This window comes from Empidonax traillii, unplaced genomic scaffold, assembly GCF_003031625.1.
Source record: "Empidonax traillii isolate 1590-97213 ecotype Southwest subspecies unplaced genomic scaffold, ASM303162v1 scaffold1307:size210176, whole genome shotgun sequence".
In the NCBI taxonomy this organism is placed as follows: domain Eukaryota; kingdom Metazoa; phylum Chordata; class Aves; order Passeriformes; family Tyrannidae; genus Empidonax; species Empidonax traillii.
The window spans coordinates 107,292-130,574 of NW_020956500.1; the positions used below are offsets into that span (position 1 = coordinate 107,292).

The 23,283-nt window shown below is 40.1% G+C and overlaps 1 protein-coding gene across 1 annotated transcript in view; it reads left to right on the top strand.

Annotated features, from left to right (window-relative positions):
* Positions 1 to 2,841: 2,841 nt before the first annotated feature.
* Positions 2,842 to 23,283, top strand: part of LOC114069599 (catenin alpha-2-like) — a gene marked incomplete at its 3' end in the record, with an annotated part of 92,400 nt that continues 71,958 nt past the window's right edge. Inside the window, exon 1 of the mRNA XM_027906496.1 lies at positions 2,842 to 2,948. Within this exon, the coding sequence (XP_027762297.1) occupies positions 2,876 to 2,948 (73 nt within the window). The remainder of the gene's footprint in view (positions 2,949 to 23,283) is intronic.

Sequence of the window (23,283 nt, forward strand, 5' to 3'; positions counted from 1 at the left end):
ACTTATAGTGGGATGATAATGAATATCCTCATGAGGTACCACCAAATCCTCCCACTTCTTTACAAATGCAGAATTACTTGTTGAATATATTTGCCCTTGTGCACTGTTGGAGTAGCTCAAAGTCCTTGTTGAACAGCACACCTGCCTGAGGGCTAAGATTTCTTTGTTCCTGCAATTCCCCCCCTACCTTGTGTTTTTCCTGTTTCCAAGAAATGTCTTCATCCTCACCTACCAGTTTTTTACACCCACTTTTCAGAAAGTTTTGAATTTGCTATCCCTTAACACTTTTTTTTTCCTGTTACATACGACTTCTTACTCGTAACTGCAGCGTTTATTGAAATCTGTTTTGTGGCTAAACTGTGGTAGTTATGACAATGCCTTCCAGGTATTACACGCTGTCTGAACACAAGAGTCTGAGATTATTTGGTTTTTTTCTGTGTACAGTGACAGAACCACGCAATTCATTACATTTCAGATGAGCAGGCTTTGCTTTCAATGTGGCATGTTTCAAGGCTTGGCTAAAGAAAGTGAAACTCTTTATTTCTTTGCTCCGTAGTTTGTCCATAGGTGGTACAGAGGGTAGGAATGCTTTGAGTTTAGATGTAGTACCAAGTGGTTGTGGAAAGATGAAGGGCAACTGCACAGAAATAATAATAGAATCACAGGCTGGTTTGGGTTGGAAGGGACCTTAAAAACCATCCAGTTCCATGGGCAGGGGCACCTTCCACTGTCCCAGGGTGCTCCAAGCCCCATCCAACCTCTCCTTGGACACTTCCAGGGATGGGGCAGCCACAATTTCTCTGGGCAGCCTGTGCCAGGACCTCACCTCACAGTAAAGGATAAGTAAATAAATAATACAATATACAGCTGGAAATAAGAAGGGCAGCACACAGAAATAAAGAGTAACATCACTAACCTGATAGGAATTACAGTGGCATGCTTAGGACATAACTTGCTTGGAGTCTTTGTGGCTCAGGTTTCTGGGAATTGTTCCCTTGAGGCTGATTTGAGGTAAGATGCGAGAAAATACAAAAAGACCAGAATTGGAAGGGAGGGTGAAAATGACAAAAAGGCAATTATATTTCAGAGGCCACGTGAGAGCCAATTCCTGACTAAGGTAAACTTGTTGGTGTCATGTAAACACCACAATTGTGTAACAAATACAAATACATTTGTTGGGATACAGTGTGCCGGTTGACCAGGGAGAACGTTCCACAGGCACACCTTCCATCCCTGCAGGCTGCTGGAAGCAGAAGCAGCTGAGACTCATTCCTTTTGGAGCTCCAGAATTGATGGGTGAGATCTTCCACGTGGATCAACAACACCTGGACCCAACTGGGACCAAACTGCTTCTGAGTCTGGCATGCCTTGAGCAGTGGTGGAGACTGAAAAGGCAGAAGTGTTTAAGAGTGCTGTAACAAAGAAGCTGAAGAAATGACAGCAAAGAAAGGAAACAAGGTTTTGGCCTATTAAAAGAAGTGGCTGAAAAGTAAGTTAACAACAGTGTGCAGTTCTGGTGCCCCCAGTGTAAGAAGGATGTGGAACTGTGGGAGATGGTCCAGAGGAGGGCCAAGAAGTTGATAAGGGGACCAAAGCATCTTCCCTGTGGAGTGTGGCTGAGAACATTGGAGGTGTTCAGCCTGGAGAGGAGAAGTTTGTGTGGAGACCTCACAGCACCTTCCAGGGTCCAAGGGGCCTATGGGGAAGCTGGAAAGGGATTCTTCATCTGGAACTGTAGTGGTAGGACAATGAGTAATGGGATCAAATTGAAAGGGGAGAAATTAAGCTTAATATATGTAAGAAATCCTTCCTTGTGAGGGTGGTGAGGCCCTGGCACAGGTTGCCCAGAGAAGCTGTGGCTGCCCCATCCCTGGAAGTGTCCAAGGCCACATTGGAGGGGGCTTGGAGCAACTTGGTCTAGTGGAAAGGTGTCCCTGCCCAAGGCAAGGGGTTGGAACCAGATGGGCTTTAAGATCCCTTCCAACCCAAACCATTCCATGATTCTGCTACATGATTCTACATTATCCTTGTATTCCAGCTTCTTATTGTCTTTGAGGAATTCATAATACATTTAAATAAACAAATACATAAAATATCTCAGAGTGATGAAACTATTGTATGGAGTCTTTTGGTAGGGCAGGCTCAGCATTCTAGAGATGTAAATGAATTTGGTATCAGGTTTCTGGATAAAAGCTCTACCTCGAAGTTTTCTCAGTGTTTCCTCAACATCCTACATGAGCCTTTGAGAGAACAGTGATCTCTGGTTTCAAACAGCGTTTGTACACAAACAGGCGTTCTTGAGAGTTTACAAACAGTGGGGTGGGTTGAAGTCATATTTACATGACAAAAGGTTGCCTGCTCCAGGAAATCAGATTGTTGATACCATCACTTACCAGTGCAGTTGGTTGAAAGGCAGGGTTTTCATGCTCCTCGTGTTTTGAGTAGTTAATTATTTTGATATGGAACAAGGAGGGGAATCTTAAAATTTCCAGCAAAATTAAAATTTTCTTCCCCTGGTAGAACTATCTGCACTCCCCACCACACCCCCATATACGTTTTGTGTTTCAAATATCTTGTGCTGTCACCAGACAAAGCATTTTGGCTTCTTAGGGGGCAGGGGGGAAGCTTTTCCATAGTTTTTCCTTGATTGTGTTGAGAAAACACACCTTTCCTTAAAGTACTTTAACTCTGCTGAATCACCATTTTCTGATAGCAAGGCTTTTTTTTTTTTTTTTTTTCCCCTTGGAATATTTTTTGTCTAGCAGTGCTTTTCAGCCACATCACCCCTTGCATTAGTATTCTGGTACAGAGAACAGGGGAGAAACGTTTTCACCATTGCTGCAGAGACTGCCCAAGTTTTCAGGCTTCTTAAGTAATGAGAATTATTCAGTTAAGTGAAGCTGAATCCTGTAACAATAAGAACATCTCACAGGGTTTGCATCTGAGAGGTAAGGAAAAAATGCTGGATTTTGCAGTTATGTGAAAGAATTTCTGTGTTCGGAGTATTTTAAAGATATTTTCGTAGATGTTCCAATCTGCTGTTATCACTGGTGTTTTAGTAATTATTATGTGACATTTCTTTCTCCTGTGGACTCATCCTTTTCTTTGAAGCTGTGTATTTTAAAAGCAAGCATATGTTACAATATGCTTAATGTAGGCAAGAATATTAAAACAGAAGACAATTTAAACGTAAGTGGAGCTCAAATGGTGAACACACTCTTCTAAGCAGAAAGTGGAAGTGTTTTCAGCCAGGGGAGGCTCCCACTTGCCCAGGTGACTTCTGCAAATGGGGCTTAAGCTTTTGAGTTACTTAAAGCCTCTAAATGGATTAATCACTTGGCCCTTTTCTACAGCTAATCAACCTTAATTTTTAATACTCTGTTATTTACTAACAGAAGCCACTCCTCTGTATTCCACTCAATGTGTCTTTATGGAAATTCTCCTTTAAAGCCCTTTCAGCACAGCAGGGGCAGCTGAATCTTTCAGTCCTCTTAAGTTGTGCTTATAAAGAAAGCATCAGTTGGAAATATTCCTTATATTTTAAACACAGAAACTGTGTCCATCCAGTGCAGAGCTGAGAAAGCCACTTTTATCAGCTCTCTAAATCTTTTCAAACATCAAAAGTAGCTCCAAAAGGCTTCTTCCTCGAGTCTTAACTTTCAAGCTAGATTATGCAGTAAAACACTAAAACAATGGAATAAAATTTTAGTAAGCATTGGATCCATTTCTATTGCAGTATCATCATGTCAGGAGCAATAGTTGTGTCCTTTCCAGAGGGACCCCATTAACAAACGTGAATAAAATCTTTCTAAAAGAGGCATAAAAATTATTTGCAAACAAAACTCGCTCAAATAGTCTGAGGCAGATGTTTTTATCTGATTGGATTTTTTTCCCTCCTTTGCTGCCTCTAGAAAAGCATTTTGTTGTTTGCTTCTTGGTATAGTGAGATTTCCTCTTTAAAGCTGTCGTGTAAATTTGCATCAGTTTGGAGATTTTTGTAAATAAATAGTTCTAAGTAAATGAATGAATACAAATCAATAGAGAATAAATGTGATGTTCTCTGTCATTAAATACTAACTTTCTAGACTGTTTATTGAATGGTCTTTGCTCCTGATAAAAAATATGACCAGCTGTGATAATTTACTCATAGTTAATTCTTCATATTTGTTGAGCAACTTTGAATATACAACCCAACTACTCTTTTTCTTTTCTGCATCTCTGTAAAACATCATATGATGAAAATGTCTATTTCAGCTTTTACCAAAATGAAAAAGGATTGATTTCCAACTTTTTGTACTGTGACAGAATATTTAAGTAAAATTAATTGTGTCATCTGTGCTTGGTTTTCATAGAGGATTTATCAAAATGTTTCATAAATGGCTATCCCATGGTTACAAATGTTGACTCTTTAGATAACAAAAGACTGTTCAGCTTTTCAAGGAAAGGTATAAAATGGATAACAACTAAAACTTGAAGTGAGAAAAATCCAGGGTAAGTAGAAGAATAGTTCTTCCATTTGTAAAATATAGGAAAGCTGGTCGATTTAATTCTTCTAGTTAAAATCCACAGGTGATTCTTGAAAATGAAGTTACAGGGTGGCAAAGAAACAACTGCCATGCAACTGCCATTTGTTATCCTTTTTTCCCCCTTTAATGGGGTCAGAGTGAGAGAGATGCATATATTTTTATTGCAGCACATGAACTCCTTTCTAGTTCTTACACAGATAGTCCTGAGTGCTCACTATAATCAAGTCAGAAATGCAAATTCAGAATTACAGCTGCTTAGTCTAATTTTAAACGTATCCATTATCTCTGTAATCTCCATTCCCAGCGCTCAGATGCCACACAGAAATACTTCTAAGGAGAAGAAATTGTCAGGAAGCCCATGAATGAAGGAGGATGAGGCAGTGGAGGGACAGAGTTGGAATAAATACACTCCAACAAATATTCCGGTTGTCTGGGAGCGCTGGGCAGAGACCACAGTGAGACGTCCCTCGTCCTTGGGTGAGCTGCCCACGCTTTCCCTAAAATTCAAGCCTGTTTCAATCAGCTGACAAGGTGTTGTGGACTTGTGGCCTTGCTCAGTGTTGTTACTGGGTCACATCTGACATCCAGCAAGAACAGGAACACGAGAAAAAAGGAAAAGAAATGAGAAAAACTGTTGCTATCTTATGATTCAATTTTACTTGCATGGCTTAGGGAGAATTCTGTGCGTGGCTAAGGCAGCAAACCGAACCCCTGGATGCTCTAATTTGCTCTTGCACACTAATTGCATCCTTGAACAAAGTTTTTTTTTTCTTTTGTACTCCAATTGCAACCCTTTCATTCAGGTCTGAGCCCAGGGGATGGCGGGTCAAGGCAGGTGAATGTTTGTGTGCCTCAAACATTACATCCATTTTATCACTCCCCTGTATGCTTTCCTCATCTTCTAAATGACTTAAATGCATTTCCAGAGCACTTTCTACAGCCATATAAATACTTTATGTCTTTGTTTGTTCTAATTCTGTATTTACCCACCAACTGTATTTTGTTTACAAATTCAGCCTAAGAACTAGAAAATGTCTGAGCTATCTGTGTTCAGTATTTACCTTCACTTGGCAGGGTAAGAAATAGCATTTTATTATTGTTTTTAATCGCATTTAATATATTTAATTATAATTTCCTTAATGTAATCAGGGAAACTATCACCTTGCTTCTTGCAGAGTCTTTTTGGAATGCCAGCCAGAGGTATTGTATGGTCCCAGGTGATCTCAAACGCTGCAGCACAACCTAATTTACATGACAGAGTGGTATGGAAGCATACATTTTGTGCAAACATAGCCAAAAAGCCTTCAGAATTAATGTCTTGAAGTAGTTGAGAAAGCTGAGTGACTGTAGTAGCCATGGTAACTTTTTTCCTCTTGCTTTTAAGTACAAACCTCGCTGATTACAAGGCTTGATGTGAGCCTTAAGCTGGGGAAAACTACAAATTTGGTGGCAGCAAAAGAAAAAAAAAATCACAGATAACTGGACAGATTCACCACATGGGGAGCAGTGGATTGGATACAGAAATAGGAGGCTTGCAAACACAATTAGGTTGAGAGCTGTAATTATGACATAAATGCTTTTTCTGAGGCTCCATCCTCCACATTCTCCTTGTTTGCTCCGAGTTTTAGGACTGTTTTGGCTTGACATGTGCTGGAGTTGCAGGTACCCTTTAGCTCAGGTGCTGCCAGACCCTGGCTTCGAGCAAACTTGGTTGCATCCTAAGAGTGGAGTCAGCTTAACTTTGTTTTAATTGTTTTATGGCTCTTGGGTTCACGGGAATGATGCTGAGATGCACTGGCAACATGAGTGTGTTCAGGTCTCCTGTCGTCTTAATCAGTTTATTTTTGCTGGGTGTTTGACAGTCAGCCAAAAGAAACCAACGAAAAAGATAAAAAATTACGTTGCCCTAGAACAGCTTCTTGGCTGGTTTTCCATAAAAAGATCAGTCAGGAAGAAGGGGAAACACTATAGATGAATATTTTGAATATTTCCTTTTTTTTTTCTTGCTTTTTTTTTTTAAATCACTTTTCCATGATGGTGTAACAATTGGGAGTCTCTTATTTTTTTGCTCCCTCTGCTTTTTTTACTCTCACTCATTGGAGGTGATGTGAGGTCCGTTCTGCTGCCCCTGATATCCGGAAGAAAAGTTTGTTCTACCCTAAGGATGCTGCAGGATTTGTGATGTCTAAAGCCTTTCCTGATCAACCCCCTGGGGAGATAATCCAGAGTAATTAAATATTTCTTAAAAGAGAGCGAGAGTGAGATGGACTGTGATGATTAAGACACGAGTGGATCAGAGAAAGCAGTATTTGCTTATACGGAAGGAGCAGCTTCTAAGGAAGGACTGAAAATCACATTCCTTGGGGAAGTACCATTAGGAGTTTATCAAGGGCAAGTGCTGGATCCTGCAGCTGGGACAGGACAATCCTGGAGAGGCTTGGGAATGAGAGCTGGGAGCCCTGCTCAGTGGCAGGTTGAATATGAGTCAGCAACACCCTCAGGCACGTGGTGGGATTTTTGGGGCTGTCCTGTGCAGGGCCAGGACATGGACTCAAAAGATCCATGTGGGTCCTTTCCAACTCAGGGTATTCTGTGAAAGAAGACATCGGAGTTTAAACGTTTCAGATGTGCTTGAAATTAGTGGTATGAGTTTAATTTGGAGTGACCTCATCCACTCACCTCTTGGCTGTGCTGGTTTGGATGTTTTCTCTTTCTTCGCTCTTCTTCGTTGAGAAGTTCTTTTTCAGTAGGAGGAAAGCAAGATCCTGTAAGTGAAGAAAGAACTTTGAAACCACTCCTTTAAAAAAATGTCTTTTTAATGATTTCCACCTGGCTTTAATTAGAAATTGCTAAAGGTGCTTAGAATGGAGGTCACCTCCTGGCCATTACAGCTCAGGTGTGGGGAATACAGGCAAAGTGGAGCTGCTGAGGGACAGGTATGTACAGGAAGACTTTTAACAGCTTGAAGCACTTAGAGATCCTTTAAAGAAGAGGGAAATATGTAAATACAAAAAAAAAAAAAAAGGCATTGTGTTTGAGCAGATAAACCTCCTTTATGCATTAAAATAAAAATAAAACACCCATAGTGAGTCTTAGCTCTGGTCTCCACATCATCCTCCTTTTGCAGTAAATTCAGTGCCTTGAATGTGAAATATGTTTCTCCAATTTCAAGAAATGTGCAAAACATGAGGGACACTTAACAAGGACCGAGCAGAGAGATTTATTTTACCAGGAGCCTCTTCCAGCGTTGCAGATGGTTTCTGGCTGTCTGGTCTGAGGGACTAGCTTGGGTATTCAGATTATGCAAGATTAAATCCTTGATCCTTTGAAATTAATTACAGAATTTTCATCAATGTTACGAAGCTCTTACCCAACACTTTTGGAGCTGTTTCTGCCTTTGGCACTGGACTGGTGACTGTGTCTCCTGAGTGTAGCAGGAACCAGTCCTGTGTGCTCTCAAAGTGATCGATAAATTGCTTAAATCTCTGGAAAATTCAAATGCTTCTCTGTGTTACCTTCTAGAGCTGTTGTGAGCACTGATTGTGTCTGTTACCATGCTTCAGAAAGCCAGTGATTTATGTGAGCAGGATTTTTTTTACCATTTCAACATTAAAAAGACCAAAAAAAAGTAACAGTAAATGCCCAATACATCAGCTCTTCTTTGCATCTGATTTTCTCAGCTGCTGCAAATAAACAATACCTGCTGCTCAGTCCTTCATTTTAATGAGCTGTTGCTTTTTGTTGTTGTTTTGATCTAAAGACTGCTTTTCCTCAGAAGCGAGAAACTTTATGTTGGGCCAGTTGAAGAAAACATTGGAGGTGAATTCAGTTCCCTCAACGTGATGGAGACACTTTACAGTCTTCAGCTCTGCTCTTCAGTGAGGTCACAGGTTTTGCTTCTGTGCAGCATCCTGGGTTCATCTCAGTGCCAAAACCAACCCCAAACATACCAGCACAGAGTGGCTTGATCAGTAGCACTGTATTTTTCCCAAAACATGGGTGGGAGGGTGCCCTGGGAACTTCCACAGCCCAGGGTTAGTCTTGAGTGTGGCAAAGTACATGAAATAATGATGAAATTTGGTGGGAGTCCTGACATTTTGGAGATGTTTTGGCTTAGTGGAGATAGAGTTACAAATGTTGTCCTAAAGGGTGTGTGTTACAGGCGTGTGTGTGTCATATGCAGAACACTCTGTATGATGACTCTAAATTAATTGTGGGTCTGTGTTTCCAAACACAGAGAGTACCGTGGGAAGTATTACAAGATGAGTTGTAAGGCATGTCAAGGGCAGTGATCACAGTCAGTATGTTAGAAAGGTTTCATTGTTTGTTTTTCCAAGGAAATTTTGGTGACTGAAGAACAACTGTTGCGTTTTTTTGTTTTGTTTTGTTTTTTTTTTCACTTTTGGATGCCTCTAAATAAAACAGAAGGGTTTGATGAAGGTGTGTAATCACTTAGATTTCTTCTGTCACAAATAATGTGCAGTCTGTGCACATGTTTAATCACCATTAAAGGAGGTGTTGGGCTTTTAGCCATATTTATGAAGGTTCTCTCATTTTAAAATGGAAAGCAAAAGACTCAGTACTGCTTTCTACTGGAAGGTGTCCCTGCCCATGGCAGGGAGTTGGAACCAGATAATCTTTAAGGTCCCTTCCAACGCAAACCACTCAGTGATTCTGTGGTTTTATTGCTTTTAAAGGAAGTGTTTTGTTGATTGTCATTCCTAAAATTCAGTCCAAACTTCAGTCTAAGAAGTGTATGTCCATACATTTCTAAATAATTTAGTGAAAATGATGTGTCAGCAGTATTTTTAAAGTTACAACCATTTGAATGAGTTAAAATTGAGTTTTGCACAATACTGCGAAAAAGATGAAAAATGGAAAGCCTTATTTTTTTTATTATAATAAATTACTTGTCCTTCAGGTGATTTCCAGGTATCTTATGTGTTAATATAATGAACACTTCCCCTGCTGAACTCTTTCTTGCTGCTGGGTTCTTAAGCCAAAGGAAAAAACAGTTTTAAAGAGCTGTATTTCTGGGAAAATTGTTATAAAATGACATTCACTGTAGAGAGGCCTGAGTAAAATGTAATCTGTTATTCCCTCTGTTTTATTTCAAGACTGTGGGGAGATGCTTTTTCGCTCCACACTCGCTCGGAGTTGCTGCAGTCCAATGTTTGCTGCCCTGTTGCTATTTTCGTTCCTGCTTTTTGTGGTGAAGGCTTGTGATTTCATTAACGGTTATTTTAAAACCTGAGCAACCTGACAGAGGGCTAAATAGAGCATAATTCTGTTTCCCATGCAGATAAGCACAGCAACACATGAATAAAGATCAGCTTGGCCTCCCCTCCACGCTTCGCAGGCCTCCCACGTGGCTTTGGGAGCCTTGGGGAAATGGGCCGTGTTATCTTCAATTTTGGAAATAATTAACATTAGTTTAATCCAAAGTGTATTTCTAGATTAGTTTGTGGATTATAATAGTTGTGGTTCCTAATGTTTTCTTCTTTTGTTGTTGTTTTTGTCTGTGTTTCTGGCATGGGGGGGGTTGGGATCTTACCCCACTATCCACCTTCCTTCAGTGGGAAGCTGTGCATTGAGTTGAGGGAGTTCAAATAATTCTCCCAGACTTTGCACTTGTGTTAGGTTATGATAACTCTTGAAACCCAAACTTGCATCTTACGTGTTAACTCCACCTATGGCTTCCAGAAGTCATCTTTGCCACTCGCGGTGTCACAGAGCACAGGGCCCTGTTTGTCCTTCGAATTAAGGAACAGCGGTTAAATTACACATGGCTTCATCATCCTTATTTTTCCAGCCCGAAGAACGGTGTGGTGACCTTATGTTGACACTGCAGAGAATGTGGGCTTTGTTAATGAATTCGAGACCTGCCCCTGAAGTTTCAACCAGAGGCACTTGTCCTACGGCACCAGCTTTGTTTTTTGGGGTTATCACCGTGACATCCGTCCTGTTGCTACATGAGGTGCCATGTGGTAGCACTTATTCTCCTTGTATTCATTGGATGTGATTTGCTTAATATAAGACAACAAGCCTGTGCCACATTTATGTTTAAGTGAAGAGAAAAAAATTACTTTCTCTGGAAGGATGACAATGAGCTGTTTATTACCACAAGCTGTGCGTTTTATTTTCTTTTACTTAGAAAGCGGTGATTTGTCTGAATTTTTGGAGTGGTTTTTAAGTGAATAATGATATAAGAGCCTTCTTACTTGAGGCTTCTTATAAATGTAGTTATTTATATGAGGAAAAATTGTTCAGGCGTGGATTATTTATGCGGAGGAGAAAACTGGCTCTGGATTGATGTAATTTTTCTTTCCCATCTGCTCTGAACGACTTTGTTGTCTCTGCGCAGTGAGCGCTCGCCTGCAACTTTGTTTGAGACACTTAGGAGCTCCTTGTGCTATTTTCCTTAATGAAATGAACCGGTTCAAACATCACCTTTTGTTCCTCAAGGCAAACTTTGTTCCCTCGTGGCTTCCGAGAAGTGTTGTGGCCTTTCCCCTTTCATTTTAGGCAGCCCTGGTTTCGTCGTGCACTTAAAAAAGTAGAGCTGAGATTTTGGATGTTTTCTTGGTCTGGTGGTAGTAGTATTTTTTTTTCTTAATTTTTGATGTTTTTCTTTTTTCCCTCCACAACAGTTGAGAGATGGATGAGAAGAGTAATTGCACTTTGCCCCCCACCGCCTTTTGATTTCACTTTTAATGCCAGTCCCTTCCTAAGATGGTCCAGTCTGGGCTCAGCCTCCTGAGTGAACTATGATGTCAGTCCTCTCTGTTTAGCCACCAGATTCTTTCAATATTGGTAATTCTGCCACTGGGAATATGCAGCTGTGGGCAAAAAGAGCATCCAAGCAGCCTTCCTAAAGCATTGTTAATTATCGACAGTAAAGAAAGATGGGGAGGATTTTATACCAATGGAGATCTTTCCTACCTACAGCCAAGAATGACCTAATTTTTTTTTTTTTTTTTTTTAGGTACACCAGCAGGATGTGTCTGTAAACAGTTTCTAAGCAACAGCTCCCTGTCCTCTAGAAAGAATGTCACATTTTATTTGTGACTCCTGGGTTTTACAGCCCTTCTGCCCAAATCTGTGCCCTGGATTAGGGAGAGGTTGGAGGAGCCTTGTCAGCAGTGATAGTTCTCCTCTTTTGTAGTACTACCAACCACCTACAGCTCACTGAGGTGTTGGAAATTAAATCACTGTCTCCTTTATTGTTGGCTTCCCAACAGCTTTGCTGTCGCAGTCCAGCACTGTGAATTATTTCCGTGCAGCTTCATAAACATTCTCTAATGATCAAACAACCCTTATTTCTACTTCCATTTAAATCCCAGAGGTGACAAACCAGGAAAACCTAAATAGTTATTAATTTTTTTTAATGATTACATGGTTTGAACCGGTTACAAGGCAAAAACTGAGTTTTCCCCACAGCACAACAGGTCTCTGTTTTCACCAAGACTGTCTCAGACTGGGGTAATTCAGAGGTAAAGAAAATGAGAGCCCTTTGCTATCAGATTTTTATCAGCTGGGAGCAAGCAGCTCAAGTGACCAGTTTTCTGAGACTTGCCAGCATTAAACACTGTCAAATAATTTGCATTTAGAGGTCGAGCTCAAATAACTGCCTAAGAAAGAGAAAGAACCTTTTCCATGGTAATATAGTTGTATGTAGGGGAGGGGAAAGGCAAGAGAGAGAACAGTCTCACTGAATGATGTACACTTTTGTGATTAATTTAAATAGATGTGATTTGAAAATGGCAAACATTTTCTTTTAGCCAAAGATCTGTATAAGATGAAGTATAGAAAAGGAATTTTTCAGAGGGATTTTTGTTTGTTTTGGTTTACTAATCCCATCCTTGGAAGTGTTCAAGGCTAGGTTGGATGGGGCTTGGAGCAACCTGGGCTAGTGGAATGTGTCCCTGCCCATGGCAGGGAGATGGAATGAGATGATCTTTAAGGTCCCTTCCAACCCAAACCATTCCATGACTCTATGATAACACCAGGATCTTCTAAAAGAGTGTTCACCAGGGGGCCGTGGAGATGAAGAAGAAATTGTTTCAGGCTCTTGGAACATGAAAGAGTCATAAATGTCAGGTTCTGTATCTTGCAGATGATCTACCATATCTTGCCTTAGCTGAGACTGCTTTTTATGTGGGAGATCTTGTAGGAAACAGGTTTTGCATCAAAGGACATTGGAATAGAATAGTTTCATCAACTCATTTAGTGAGAGGGGGGGAAGAGTCAGCTGCAATCTCTCTGCCATTATGTTCCTTGCAAAGCAGCCTTCAAGAATATATGTTGGAGGTTGCTTACTGAAAAAGATTAAATTTTGTCCTACTAATTCCGTGCTCCCATTTATGACTTGTTTTTACCCATTCTGTGAGCCAGCAGAAATAAACTTCGAGTTTATTGGAAGATTTGGGAGGAGGAAGAGTAGCCTCATCAGGTACCAGAGAATGGTGGGACCTACAGAAGCGTTTTGGTCATTTTACTTGTTTGTTTTTAATTTGCTGTGCCTTATCTGCTACTGTTAAGTATTATTTCAGTTTGAAAAATGGTCTTACTGCTTTAATGAGCAATGCCCAGAGAGAGGGGCTGTGGATGCTGGAATCAGATTTGAGTCATGGTATTGATTGATAATACAGGATGTAGCTGATGGCCTGGTTTAAGGGAATTGTAGAGTTTATTTCATCCCTAGAAGGGGCAGAATGATAGGTCTCTGTGTGCTTTTGAGAAAAGCAGAGATCTCTGTATATGTTTCATCTGCTATTGCGAGAAACTGTCTTGTTTCTTACAACTGCCTTTGATTTCAAATCAAAGGAAATGGAGATTTTGGCTACAAATGGAATGGGGAGTGAAAAAAAGCAATGGAGACATTTTTCTGGCTTGCATTAAGAAATAAAAACTGACTAGAAGGAATTATGATTTCTGAAAGAGAGTTTATATGCTGTTACGTGCAAGCGGGAAGCTCAGCAAGAAAGGCAGTTTAAAAATACCTGTGTGTTTAAAACCCGACATTAAAGTCAAAAAATCTGGAGTTAGAAGACAGATGAGACACGAGCTTTTGAAGAACTTTTTATGAAAAGGGCAATAAAAATAAGATTTGTGACGTTCTTACTTTTTAGGGGCTGCTGTGGTGGCTTCCTGTCAAATACCATAAAACCAGGCTGGGAGTAAATTCCATTTTTTACTATTTTCAGCATTCTCGCCTTCTCCATTACATTTTGACCAAGAGTTATAAAATCGTTACAAAATTCAGATTCCAAGTGAGCTTTTGGGGCTTTGTGTGCTTCTGTTCATTTCTAAGGTAAAGGAAATTGTAATCTCAGTCAATCCCTATCAATAATTGTTTGATATTTCCCTTTAGATTTGGGCCAGATTTACTTGATGATTTGTCTTTCATGTAGAAATAATTAATTATTATTACTATTTCTCTGTTATTCTGCAAGACATGGAGAAACCCCACTGAAAAAAATGTCACTGTTACTAAATATTCCACTATGTACTAAATATTCTTCTCTGCACAAGGCAGATTCTTCCACCTTTGCAAGCTCTTGGTTTATAAAAACCCCTCCCTTTTCCTGAGCGAACTATTGTAGCTTTTTTTCCCCTGCATATGCTAACAAAATATTTGAAGATTGAAGGGAGTGAACATGCAGTGAGTCATCTTGTGTTGAGAATAAAACCTGATACATTTGTGAATGAGATCCAGCTTTGTGAAGTGGAGCGTGTAGGATATTATTGTTTTCTGAGTTGTTTTTTTTTTTTTTTTTTTTTTTTTTAATTATTTTTTGTATATATATTTTTGCTTTTAACAGATGTGTGAGTTAGGAAAGCTTTAATTAGACTTGGGAAGTGCTGTTTACACGTTTGTGAATCTGCAAATGTTGGGATGAATTAAATTTAGTAGAACTGAAACACTGAGGTGTTTTGAATAATTTTTGAAGGTGGCTCCATTAGCATTATTTAAGGATCTTTGATTCCTAAAGTTAAACACAAACATGCCTGAAAAGTTTGAAGTGAACTGAGTGCCAAAAGCTTGATGAAGTTCTGTGACTATTACGTAGCTTGAGTTAGAACGAGTGCAGGATTTTAGCAGAAATGAGAGTTGATCTGGTGACACCTCTGAAATGCCAAAGTCTGTCCAAGCCCAACTGTATGTTGCACAAAATTCTGCAACTCAGAAATTATTAAATATGGTAATTACGGGCAAATTTGATAATAAAATCTGTTCTTCTTTCTGTAAGGGCAGATGAAAACAAAGAGGACATGTATGGCTTGAGTCATCCCCAGATATTCCATCCTGGCTCTGAAGAACCAGCTGTTTATGGACTTCCTGAGTCTCAGGGTAGCAACTGGACAGTACTTTTTAATAGAGGAGAGACATGATATTGTTTCATAACTTCTCTTGTTAATGTTCCCTTTGTCTCTGAAACGTCCTGCTGCAGTTGGTTCCACAGTTCCGAGGGAAAAGGTGTTCCCTATTTAATACTTAGAAACCTGATGACTGAAGAATTTGAGGTGCATTTAAGTACTTGTATCATTGGAAGTATTTTGAGTTCTGTTCACCTCTGTGCCATCTGCCTTCACATAGAATCATGGAATGGTTTGGGTTGGAAGGGGCCTTAAAGATCATCTCATTCCACCCCCTGCCATGGGCAGGGACACCTTCCACCATCCCAGGTTGCTCCAAGCCCCGTCCAGCCTGGCCTTGAACCCTTCCAGGGATGGGGCGTGTTTGAAATCATAGCTATTCTCTCTGATTTATATTGAAAATTGAATAATAATGTGTGTTTAGAGTTTCTTCGTATGGAGAACATCCAGTGCCTCTGGTCATGGAGACTTCATAGATACACGTTGTAGTTCTACAAGACCTTTGTGGAGGTGGAGGGACACAGCAGGGGTGTAGATGTGTAATAGATTCAGATGGTGACATATAAGTATTCCTCCACTGCCCTCTTTTCCTGAACAAAGCTGTGCAGAACTACTGGTTTTCAGAGGGCTTCCAGCTGTGACTCCATTTTACACGTGGAGTTGCCTTTTCCCATGTTTTTCCCACGTTCTCCATATTACGCAGTGGTGAAGAAAAAAAAGCATTTTCATCGGCTGTTTTTGCCCCTGGTCACTGAGCTCAATGAAATCTGCAAGTCTGAGCAGTGAGATTTATGCTGGAGTGTTCTGCTTTAATTATTTTAGTTTCTTCATCATTAAAAATAGTCACTTTACTCTTCACCTCCTTTTTCTTCGAGTGGGGGCAGGAATTCTTTCTGGGGACCAGTGATACCGTACAAGTCACACACGGAAGATGTGAGGTCGTACTTTAGCTCCCAGAAGGCTCAGAATCCAGTTGGATAAATGAGTTATCCAATGTTTTAGTTGGCAATGCCGTTGTATTGCACGGACTGAAGTTCTGCAGTGAAGTAGGAAGAGCTCACTGAGGACGAGGCAGAATTTGTCTGCCTTACAGAACTTTACTGAACTGTGCCAGGGATCACAGAAGAGGAAAACTCTTGGTTTTGATCGAGCTTGGGACTAAAACTACTGCTGTTGAAAACATCTGAAACACTGATCACAGATGCTTTGGTTCCAAGCCTGGTAGGAGGTGGGGGGAAAAAGCCAAATTCACTATGGCAGTGTTTTATCTCCAAAAGGAACTGCACATAGAGGGAGGCATGATTAAAAGGCAATTAAAAAGAACACTCTGGGATTTTGTTCTTAAGAAACTTCATAGCATCATTTAAGTTGGAAGAGACCGAGGAGATCATCGAGTCCATCTGTTTCAAGGGCAGTAAGAAAAATAAATAATAGTCATTTAAACAGAAAATGAGGACTCAGGACAGCGGAGAAAGCTATTTTTAGGTGAGAGAGTATTTTTTAAAAGGTATCATAATGTGCAAGTATTCAATGCCCAAAATGTTATGAGGGAGGCCCGAAAATAATTCTGCAAAAACCTTCAAGACGTGAAAACCAATTATGAACCTTTTTCAATTCTTTTGGAAGCAGGAAGGGCTCCAGAGAGTTGGCAGCCAGCGGAAAAAGTGAGGTAGGAGAGGTGGAGCCTAAGAAGACGAGGCCCAGCAGAAAAGCCAGGGAGAAGTCTGTGCATCCTTGTTACCTGCTGTGCATCCTTATTACCTGGAACAGCTTGGGGAGGGTGTTCACAGGGAACCTTGCAGAGAACCGTGTGTGAGACTGAAGTGTTAATTAAAGGTGTTTTAGAGGAAACAGATACAATGACTAGTACGGTGTCACTAAAATGGAATTCTTGGATTCACCTCATCAGTGTTTGGTCTCACTCTTGTTCTCTTGTGACTGAGAAGCAACAACTGCCTTAAGGGTCAGGTTTCACAGCACAGTGAGCAGTGATTAGTTTTATCTTGTATAATTCCTGGATTGACATTGCCTTCTTTTTGCCAAGTTTTATGAATGCCTAATGCATTACTTTGTTTGAAAAGGTATTTAAGATAAGGTGCCAGTTTCACCTTGGGTTTTGTTTGGTGATTGTTTTTTTTTTTTTTTTTAAATCCTTTTATTTTCCATCATAATCCTCTATGAGAACTCTTTGTATTCCACTGAGGTGCCTGTAATAGTTTATTTACCTGATGGCCTGAAAAGTTTCATTGCTATTTTCCAGTTTGTTTGGGTTCCTTTGTTTTCCTAATCTTCACGTAGATTATTTTTTTCAGAGACACTGATCAAAGATTCACTATCAGGATGGAAACTGTTTATGAAAAGAAAAGTTCCTCTGTGGAGAAATTAATCTGACATTGGGTAAATTGCTTTTTTTGAAGATCTGGCATTTCATTGTCACCTGTTTACTTTTGCATTTCCTTTAGCCTGCAAAGACCAGTCATTTGTTAATTAATCCCATCAGATTTTTTGTGTTTATGCAAGAAGTGACTTCATGTTTTAATGTTGGTGAAGAAGAAAATGCATTTTAAGTCTTTCTGTCTTTCTTTCTCCTCAACTGAGGGGGTTTTCAGCTCCAGTAGGACTCATCTTGTCAGACTGGAGAGGTGTTTTCAAGACTGAAAAACAGATTAGATAAGTTGGCTTCCTCTGTGGTCAGGGCACAGAATGATGGTAATTGCTTGGACAGGTTGCAAACAATTCAAAATACAACTCTGCAGTTACTGTGCCTTTTTGTCCTGGATTTGCTATTAAATATCTCCGTATCTATTTATTTTTTTCTGGGCTGGTATTATTCCCTTCTGTATTGCTTCTCCAGATACTTCTCAGATCCATTAGTGGTGATGCCAGTTTCCTTTTGATAATTGCACCATAGCATCAGTGAAAAAATGCTTTTAACTCTAAAACGTCCTTTCACTGAACCTCATGTAATTATGTTGGATTTTTTTTTTATGTTTGAAATTCCATTTTTTTGAGAACAATTTTTTTTAAAAAATTTATTTTCATAATAATTTTGAAACAGCCACTTACTGAACTTGGTGCAGAACCAAAAGCATCTCAGATTTCTGTCATCTGACCATATGGATGTGGCTGTTACTTTCCCAGATGAATGAATTTTGAGGATTCTCAGTGAAATATCCGACAGTGTGTCTCTCTCAGTGGAACTGTACAGCCTGTATCCATGTGTGTCTCCTGGTTCAAAAAGTACAGTTGTAGAGAGGTGGATATTTTAAGGATCAAGCACTGTTCTTCAGACCTCTTTATGTAAGAGACATAGAAAAATCCCACATTTAAATGCTGCTTCTCTTACTGGCATACGGATTTTTCCGACTTTTAGGGGTCAGCCAGGTTTTTTTCCCCTGTGGAGTTGGGACAAAACCGAGCAAGTCGAGTAACTTCTCTGTATTTGTCTCATACCCCGTTGCTCTCTCCTTCCCAAGAGCAGAGATTTATATCTGGAAAGCCAAATATTTTCCCTCTGCCATTTCCTAGTGTGCTTTCCCAGGACAAGTGCTGTCCTGCTTCTGGTACAAATGGATGCAATCGGGGCAGTTTCTAATCCAGATTTCTTTGAAGTCCATGGGTGTCCTGAGCATCCTCTTCCAGGCTCAGCAGAGGGGATGTTTGAACAGCTTTCTGAGCGTACCAGACTTCCCATCAACTCTACAAAGTTCCTCTGCTTTCCTCAGCTCTTTAAAATTCATGTGCTCCCAGCTCCTTAAAGACTGGGTTTTTTTTCTCTCCTCTCTCTGTGTTTGTGATTCTTTCACCTTCAGTCAATAATAGGAAATCCTGTGCAGATTGAAGAGCCTGTAATACCCAGATGTCAGTGATTATGCTAAAGTCTTCCTTCAAATGAGTTGTTTTCAAAGGAGAAGAAAATGATTCTTTATAAATATATTTAATAAAATCACACTGCTCATTGAGTTTCTGCAGGTTTGCCTGGGGGTGGGAACAAAAACATGATCAGTTTAAGCACGGCACCACTTTTTTTTTTTTTCAGCATTACTGTAAAAAGCATATTAAGGTTTTCATTACAGTCTTTCCATTTTCAGAGGTTTATATCACCTGCTAATTTACTCATTATATAAGAACGTTACGTGGAAGGTCCATGTTGAACTAATCAAATTTCATTTGCAGAAAAACCCTTTCCAAACAGCCTTTCCCCGCCTGCTCAGGAAGGCAGGGGGGTTGCAAAAACTCTGCTAAGATTTCCAGACCCTTTTGTTCTGAGGGAAGGAAATGCCAGTTTGGGGTTCTCCATACCATGGTTCAAGAGCTCCTTTGCCTTCTATTCCCATATTTCATCCCATCCCATTTGCTTTATGAGAAGGTGATCAGGGATCTGGAGCCCCTCTGCTCTGGAGACAGGTTGGGAAAGTTAGGGGTGTTCAGCCTGGAGAAGAGAAGGCTCTGAGAAACCCCTTCCAGTGCCTAAAAGGTCTCCAAAAGAGCTGGAGAGACACTTAGGACAAGGGCCTGGAGTGACAGGACAAGAGGGAATGGTTTCCCACTGCCAGAGGGCAGGGTTAGATGGGATATTGGGAAAGAATTCTTCCCTGTGAGGGCAGTGGTGCCCTGGCACAGGTTGCTCTGGATCCCTGGAAGTGTCCAAGGCCAGGTTGGACGGGCTTGGAGCAACCTGGGATACTGGAAGGTGTCCCTGCCCTTGGCAGGGGGTTGGAACTGGATGATCTTTAAAGTCCTTTCCAATCCAAACCAGTCTGTGCTTGTGTGATTCTATGTGCATGATGTCAGCACTTCCAGATTGAATTTCTATTTATAAAAAAAAGAGGGATCTGGGAAACAAGAGAACTTAACCTTGTTATAGTCATGCACATGGGGGTAGTGATGGTTTTAATGATGGTTTTTAGGCTTCTTTGAAAGGGAAGTAGAGGCTGGGTTTCATATATTTTAGTACCTTTGATTTTGAGTCTTGGGCAAAGATCCCGCTCTGTTTGTGCCAAGTGCTGTGTAAATACCTGGCAAAACCAGACTCAGCCTCTCTGTTCCAAATGGAAGCTGGATTTAGACAGATGGAGAGTGCAAACACAGGCTGGGCGAGAATCAATCACCAAGGTAAGGCTTGGAGACAACAATCCATTCCAGTCCCAACCGCTTGAGTTTCCTCACGTGGCGCAGCCAGAGGAGGTTGAACGAAAGCAACGAGGAAACAGAACTTTGGAACCAGAGTTTCCTTGCAGGTGTCCAGTGCAGCTTTTGAGAAGGTGCAACATTACCTGTGTAACAATTTAGGCAGCTGCGTTTCGGGATGTTTAAAGCTGAAGTCAATGTCCTGTTGCAAAAAGCTTATTTTCAGTAATTCTTTAGCTCCAGGGCTCAGTCAGGCAGCTGCTGTTGATTCTCACTCTGTGCCAGCTCCTGAGCTGTGCTCTATTATTTGTGCACAGCTGATCTGTGCTAAATTAACTTTCATTTTAAAAATAATAATTTCAAAACTGTTTTTTTTTTTTTTTCCTTTTTGTTTCGCTGGTTCATTGTGCACCTGAACAAGCACTTGCATGAGCAGAACTCGGAGCAGAGCGCGGGGATGGGAAGGAGTGGTGAGGAACAGGTGGATGCTGCTGAAACCATCGGTGCTGCAGCAGGAAAGGCTCATTAAACTGCAGCCCAGTAGGTGTCTTGAGTGAAGTTTTGAAAAGCTTTCAAGGTGGAGGTGAGCAGTGTGATGCAGAGAGGTGATTTAGTTAGTGGAAGAAGTTTGAGAAAGCGCCGACTTCACAAAAAAACTGAAGTGTCTTTGTAATGGTTTTCTGAGTGCGTGTGATGGGAGAAGATTGCTGCTAGCAGAGAGTACAGAGATTGAGGAGCAGGAGGATAACACCAGGAAGAGGAGGGGAGGAAGTATAGCTTTGGCCAGATGGGTGAATCAAAATGTCATACGAGTAATATCTGGAAGATTTAGGTGTAGGTTGGATTGGACAACAAAAGAGGAAACCCAAAAATAGCACTTGTGTAACAGGACAGAGAGATAATAATTTCATTCTGACTGTGGGTGTGATTATCCAGGCACAAGGTAGAGAAGCCACAAGACTTCCTTCTGTACCTCTCGAGTTTCTTGGTAACAGAAATGCTCTCAAATCTGAGTATCCATGGCAGTTCTGTGGCTTTCCATGTGACCTTTCAAGCCTTTCAGCCATTCCTTTCCACTCTCTTTAGAAGTAGCATGCTTTTCTTTCTTGATACTTTTTCTTTTTTTCTTTTCTCCTTTTTTTTTTTTTATATTGCAGCAGTTTTCCTGAATGATCTGAATTTACCAAATAACTCACATTTTGTGGCTGAACTATTTTCAGCGTTCTTTTTATCTTTGTGGTGTTTGCTGTTTTTATCACTTTACCTGTTATATCTTTCCTTTATTTTTATATTTTTTTTTTTATTCTTCCTTCTGTAGAAAATACAAGATACCTGGCAAAACACTTTATTTCAGGTAATGGATTGCCAGCCTAAACGGGCTAAAAAACTTTCCTTCTGCCTGAGAAATCTTAGCAACATCTAAACTGATTCTCCTGAGGCGAGTAGATAATTGATTGTGGCAGGAAGACGTTTGTTCTGGAAAAGACCCTTAGCAGGTAGTTAAAGCATTTTATTTGATCAATAGTCCTTAGCCCTGTTGAAAGAAAGGTAAATCCAGTAAAAAAACATCGTTTGGAGGGGTTATTTTGGTCACCTGGATGTTGATGTCTTTGCCAGTGGTTCCACATAAAACTTGGATGTGCAGATATTCTTAAATCACACTTCTAGTGTTGGTAGCAGTGAACGTTTATTGATTTGGCAGGGGCAAATATTACATGAATATATGTCGAATGTAATGAAAATTTCATTCCTTAACAGTTTTCCAGAAGTTACCTGCAAGGCTAAGCACGCTTTCTGCAAGAAGGCTGAAGTCATAATTAAGTCAACATTTGAATGGAGATGTATGTAAACAGTAACTGATAATTTCAATAATTTAGGTCAGTTGCTTATTGCTGAATTCACAGTGTTAGATATGAATCATCATCAGATATATTAGTTTTTGCCCTCGTGCATGCTCTTGAAGGAACTCTAAATTATACATGTAAGTTGGCACAGAAAATCATCAGGTGGAACATATTACATTAATATTTGATATTAACCCCCCCAGCCCCACCCACTGAATCTGGGATGACCTAAGTATAATTTTGTGAAAGATTTCATGCAGAACGTGCTTGTGTGATGGGAACTTAGACTCACTGAGGAAGTTCGTCAAAGTTAAAAGAATTTAAATGTTAAACGAGGATGAAAATGCCTCTGTAGTCAAAACTGGCTTTTTAGAAAAATGATTGGATTTTAGAACCATTATATGAATTAGCAAGTTAACGAATTAGCAAGTTAAAGAGAGTTAATTTTCCATTTCTCGGGTAATATAAGTACAGTCAAGCTCTTCCATGGTGAAATTGTGGTATAAAAAACTATTCTCAAATACTTTTAAAGTCAGCAGAGTGTGCTCATGATTTACATAAAATAAGCAAATGACCAGTAAACCAGAGAGAAAATTAGTGTAATATTGCTGTAAACGTGTTTCTTTGTAAAAAAATAAATATTTATTGGGTTGAAAAGGACTCCTGATTTGCCTAAATGCTGAAATTCCTGTCTCTACTGCAAACTTCTTCATGTGGCGTGAAGTCTTAAATGATTAAGAAATCTCATCTGGGACTTGCAAAGGCAAAGCTGGAATAAAAAGAGAGTTGCTTTTAGAGACAGAGGGTTTTCTTGTTTTCCTTCATAGAATCATAAAAATGTTTAGGTTGGAAAAAACCTCAAAGATCACTGAGCCCAGCTGTGGACTCGATGGCAAATTCATGGCAGATTTAACTGTGGGGTTGGCAAAGGAAAATCCCAGGCCTGTTATTAGATACAAGAAGTAATTGTATCAGATGTATTAAATTTTTTAATTTGGAAATGGAAAAAAAACCAAGTAGTGGTTTGTTTTTTTTTTCTTTTTCTTTTCCTCTTTCTAATTATAATAGATCCCTCTAAACATTTAGAGTAATAGCACTTAATGTAGCCAGGAATTCAAACCAGCAAGTTCGTTAGATAAGTTCCAGTTCAGTGGCATCTGAAATTTAGTCCCATTTCTTCCTCCACTAGTTTTGTTCTGACTCAGGTTAATAACAGTTTGTTAATTTGCACACACCAGAAAGTGTAAAATTAAAAACTGGGACTTGCAATGTGCAGTTCACCTGTTTAGCCCCTGTATTTTGCTGCCATAATTCGGTCACAGTGTCCAGGGTCCCTCTCCAGCTCTGGAGCTCCTTTAGGCACTGGAAGGGGGTCCAGAAAAACAAATGGCTTCCAAAGTTTT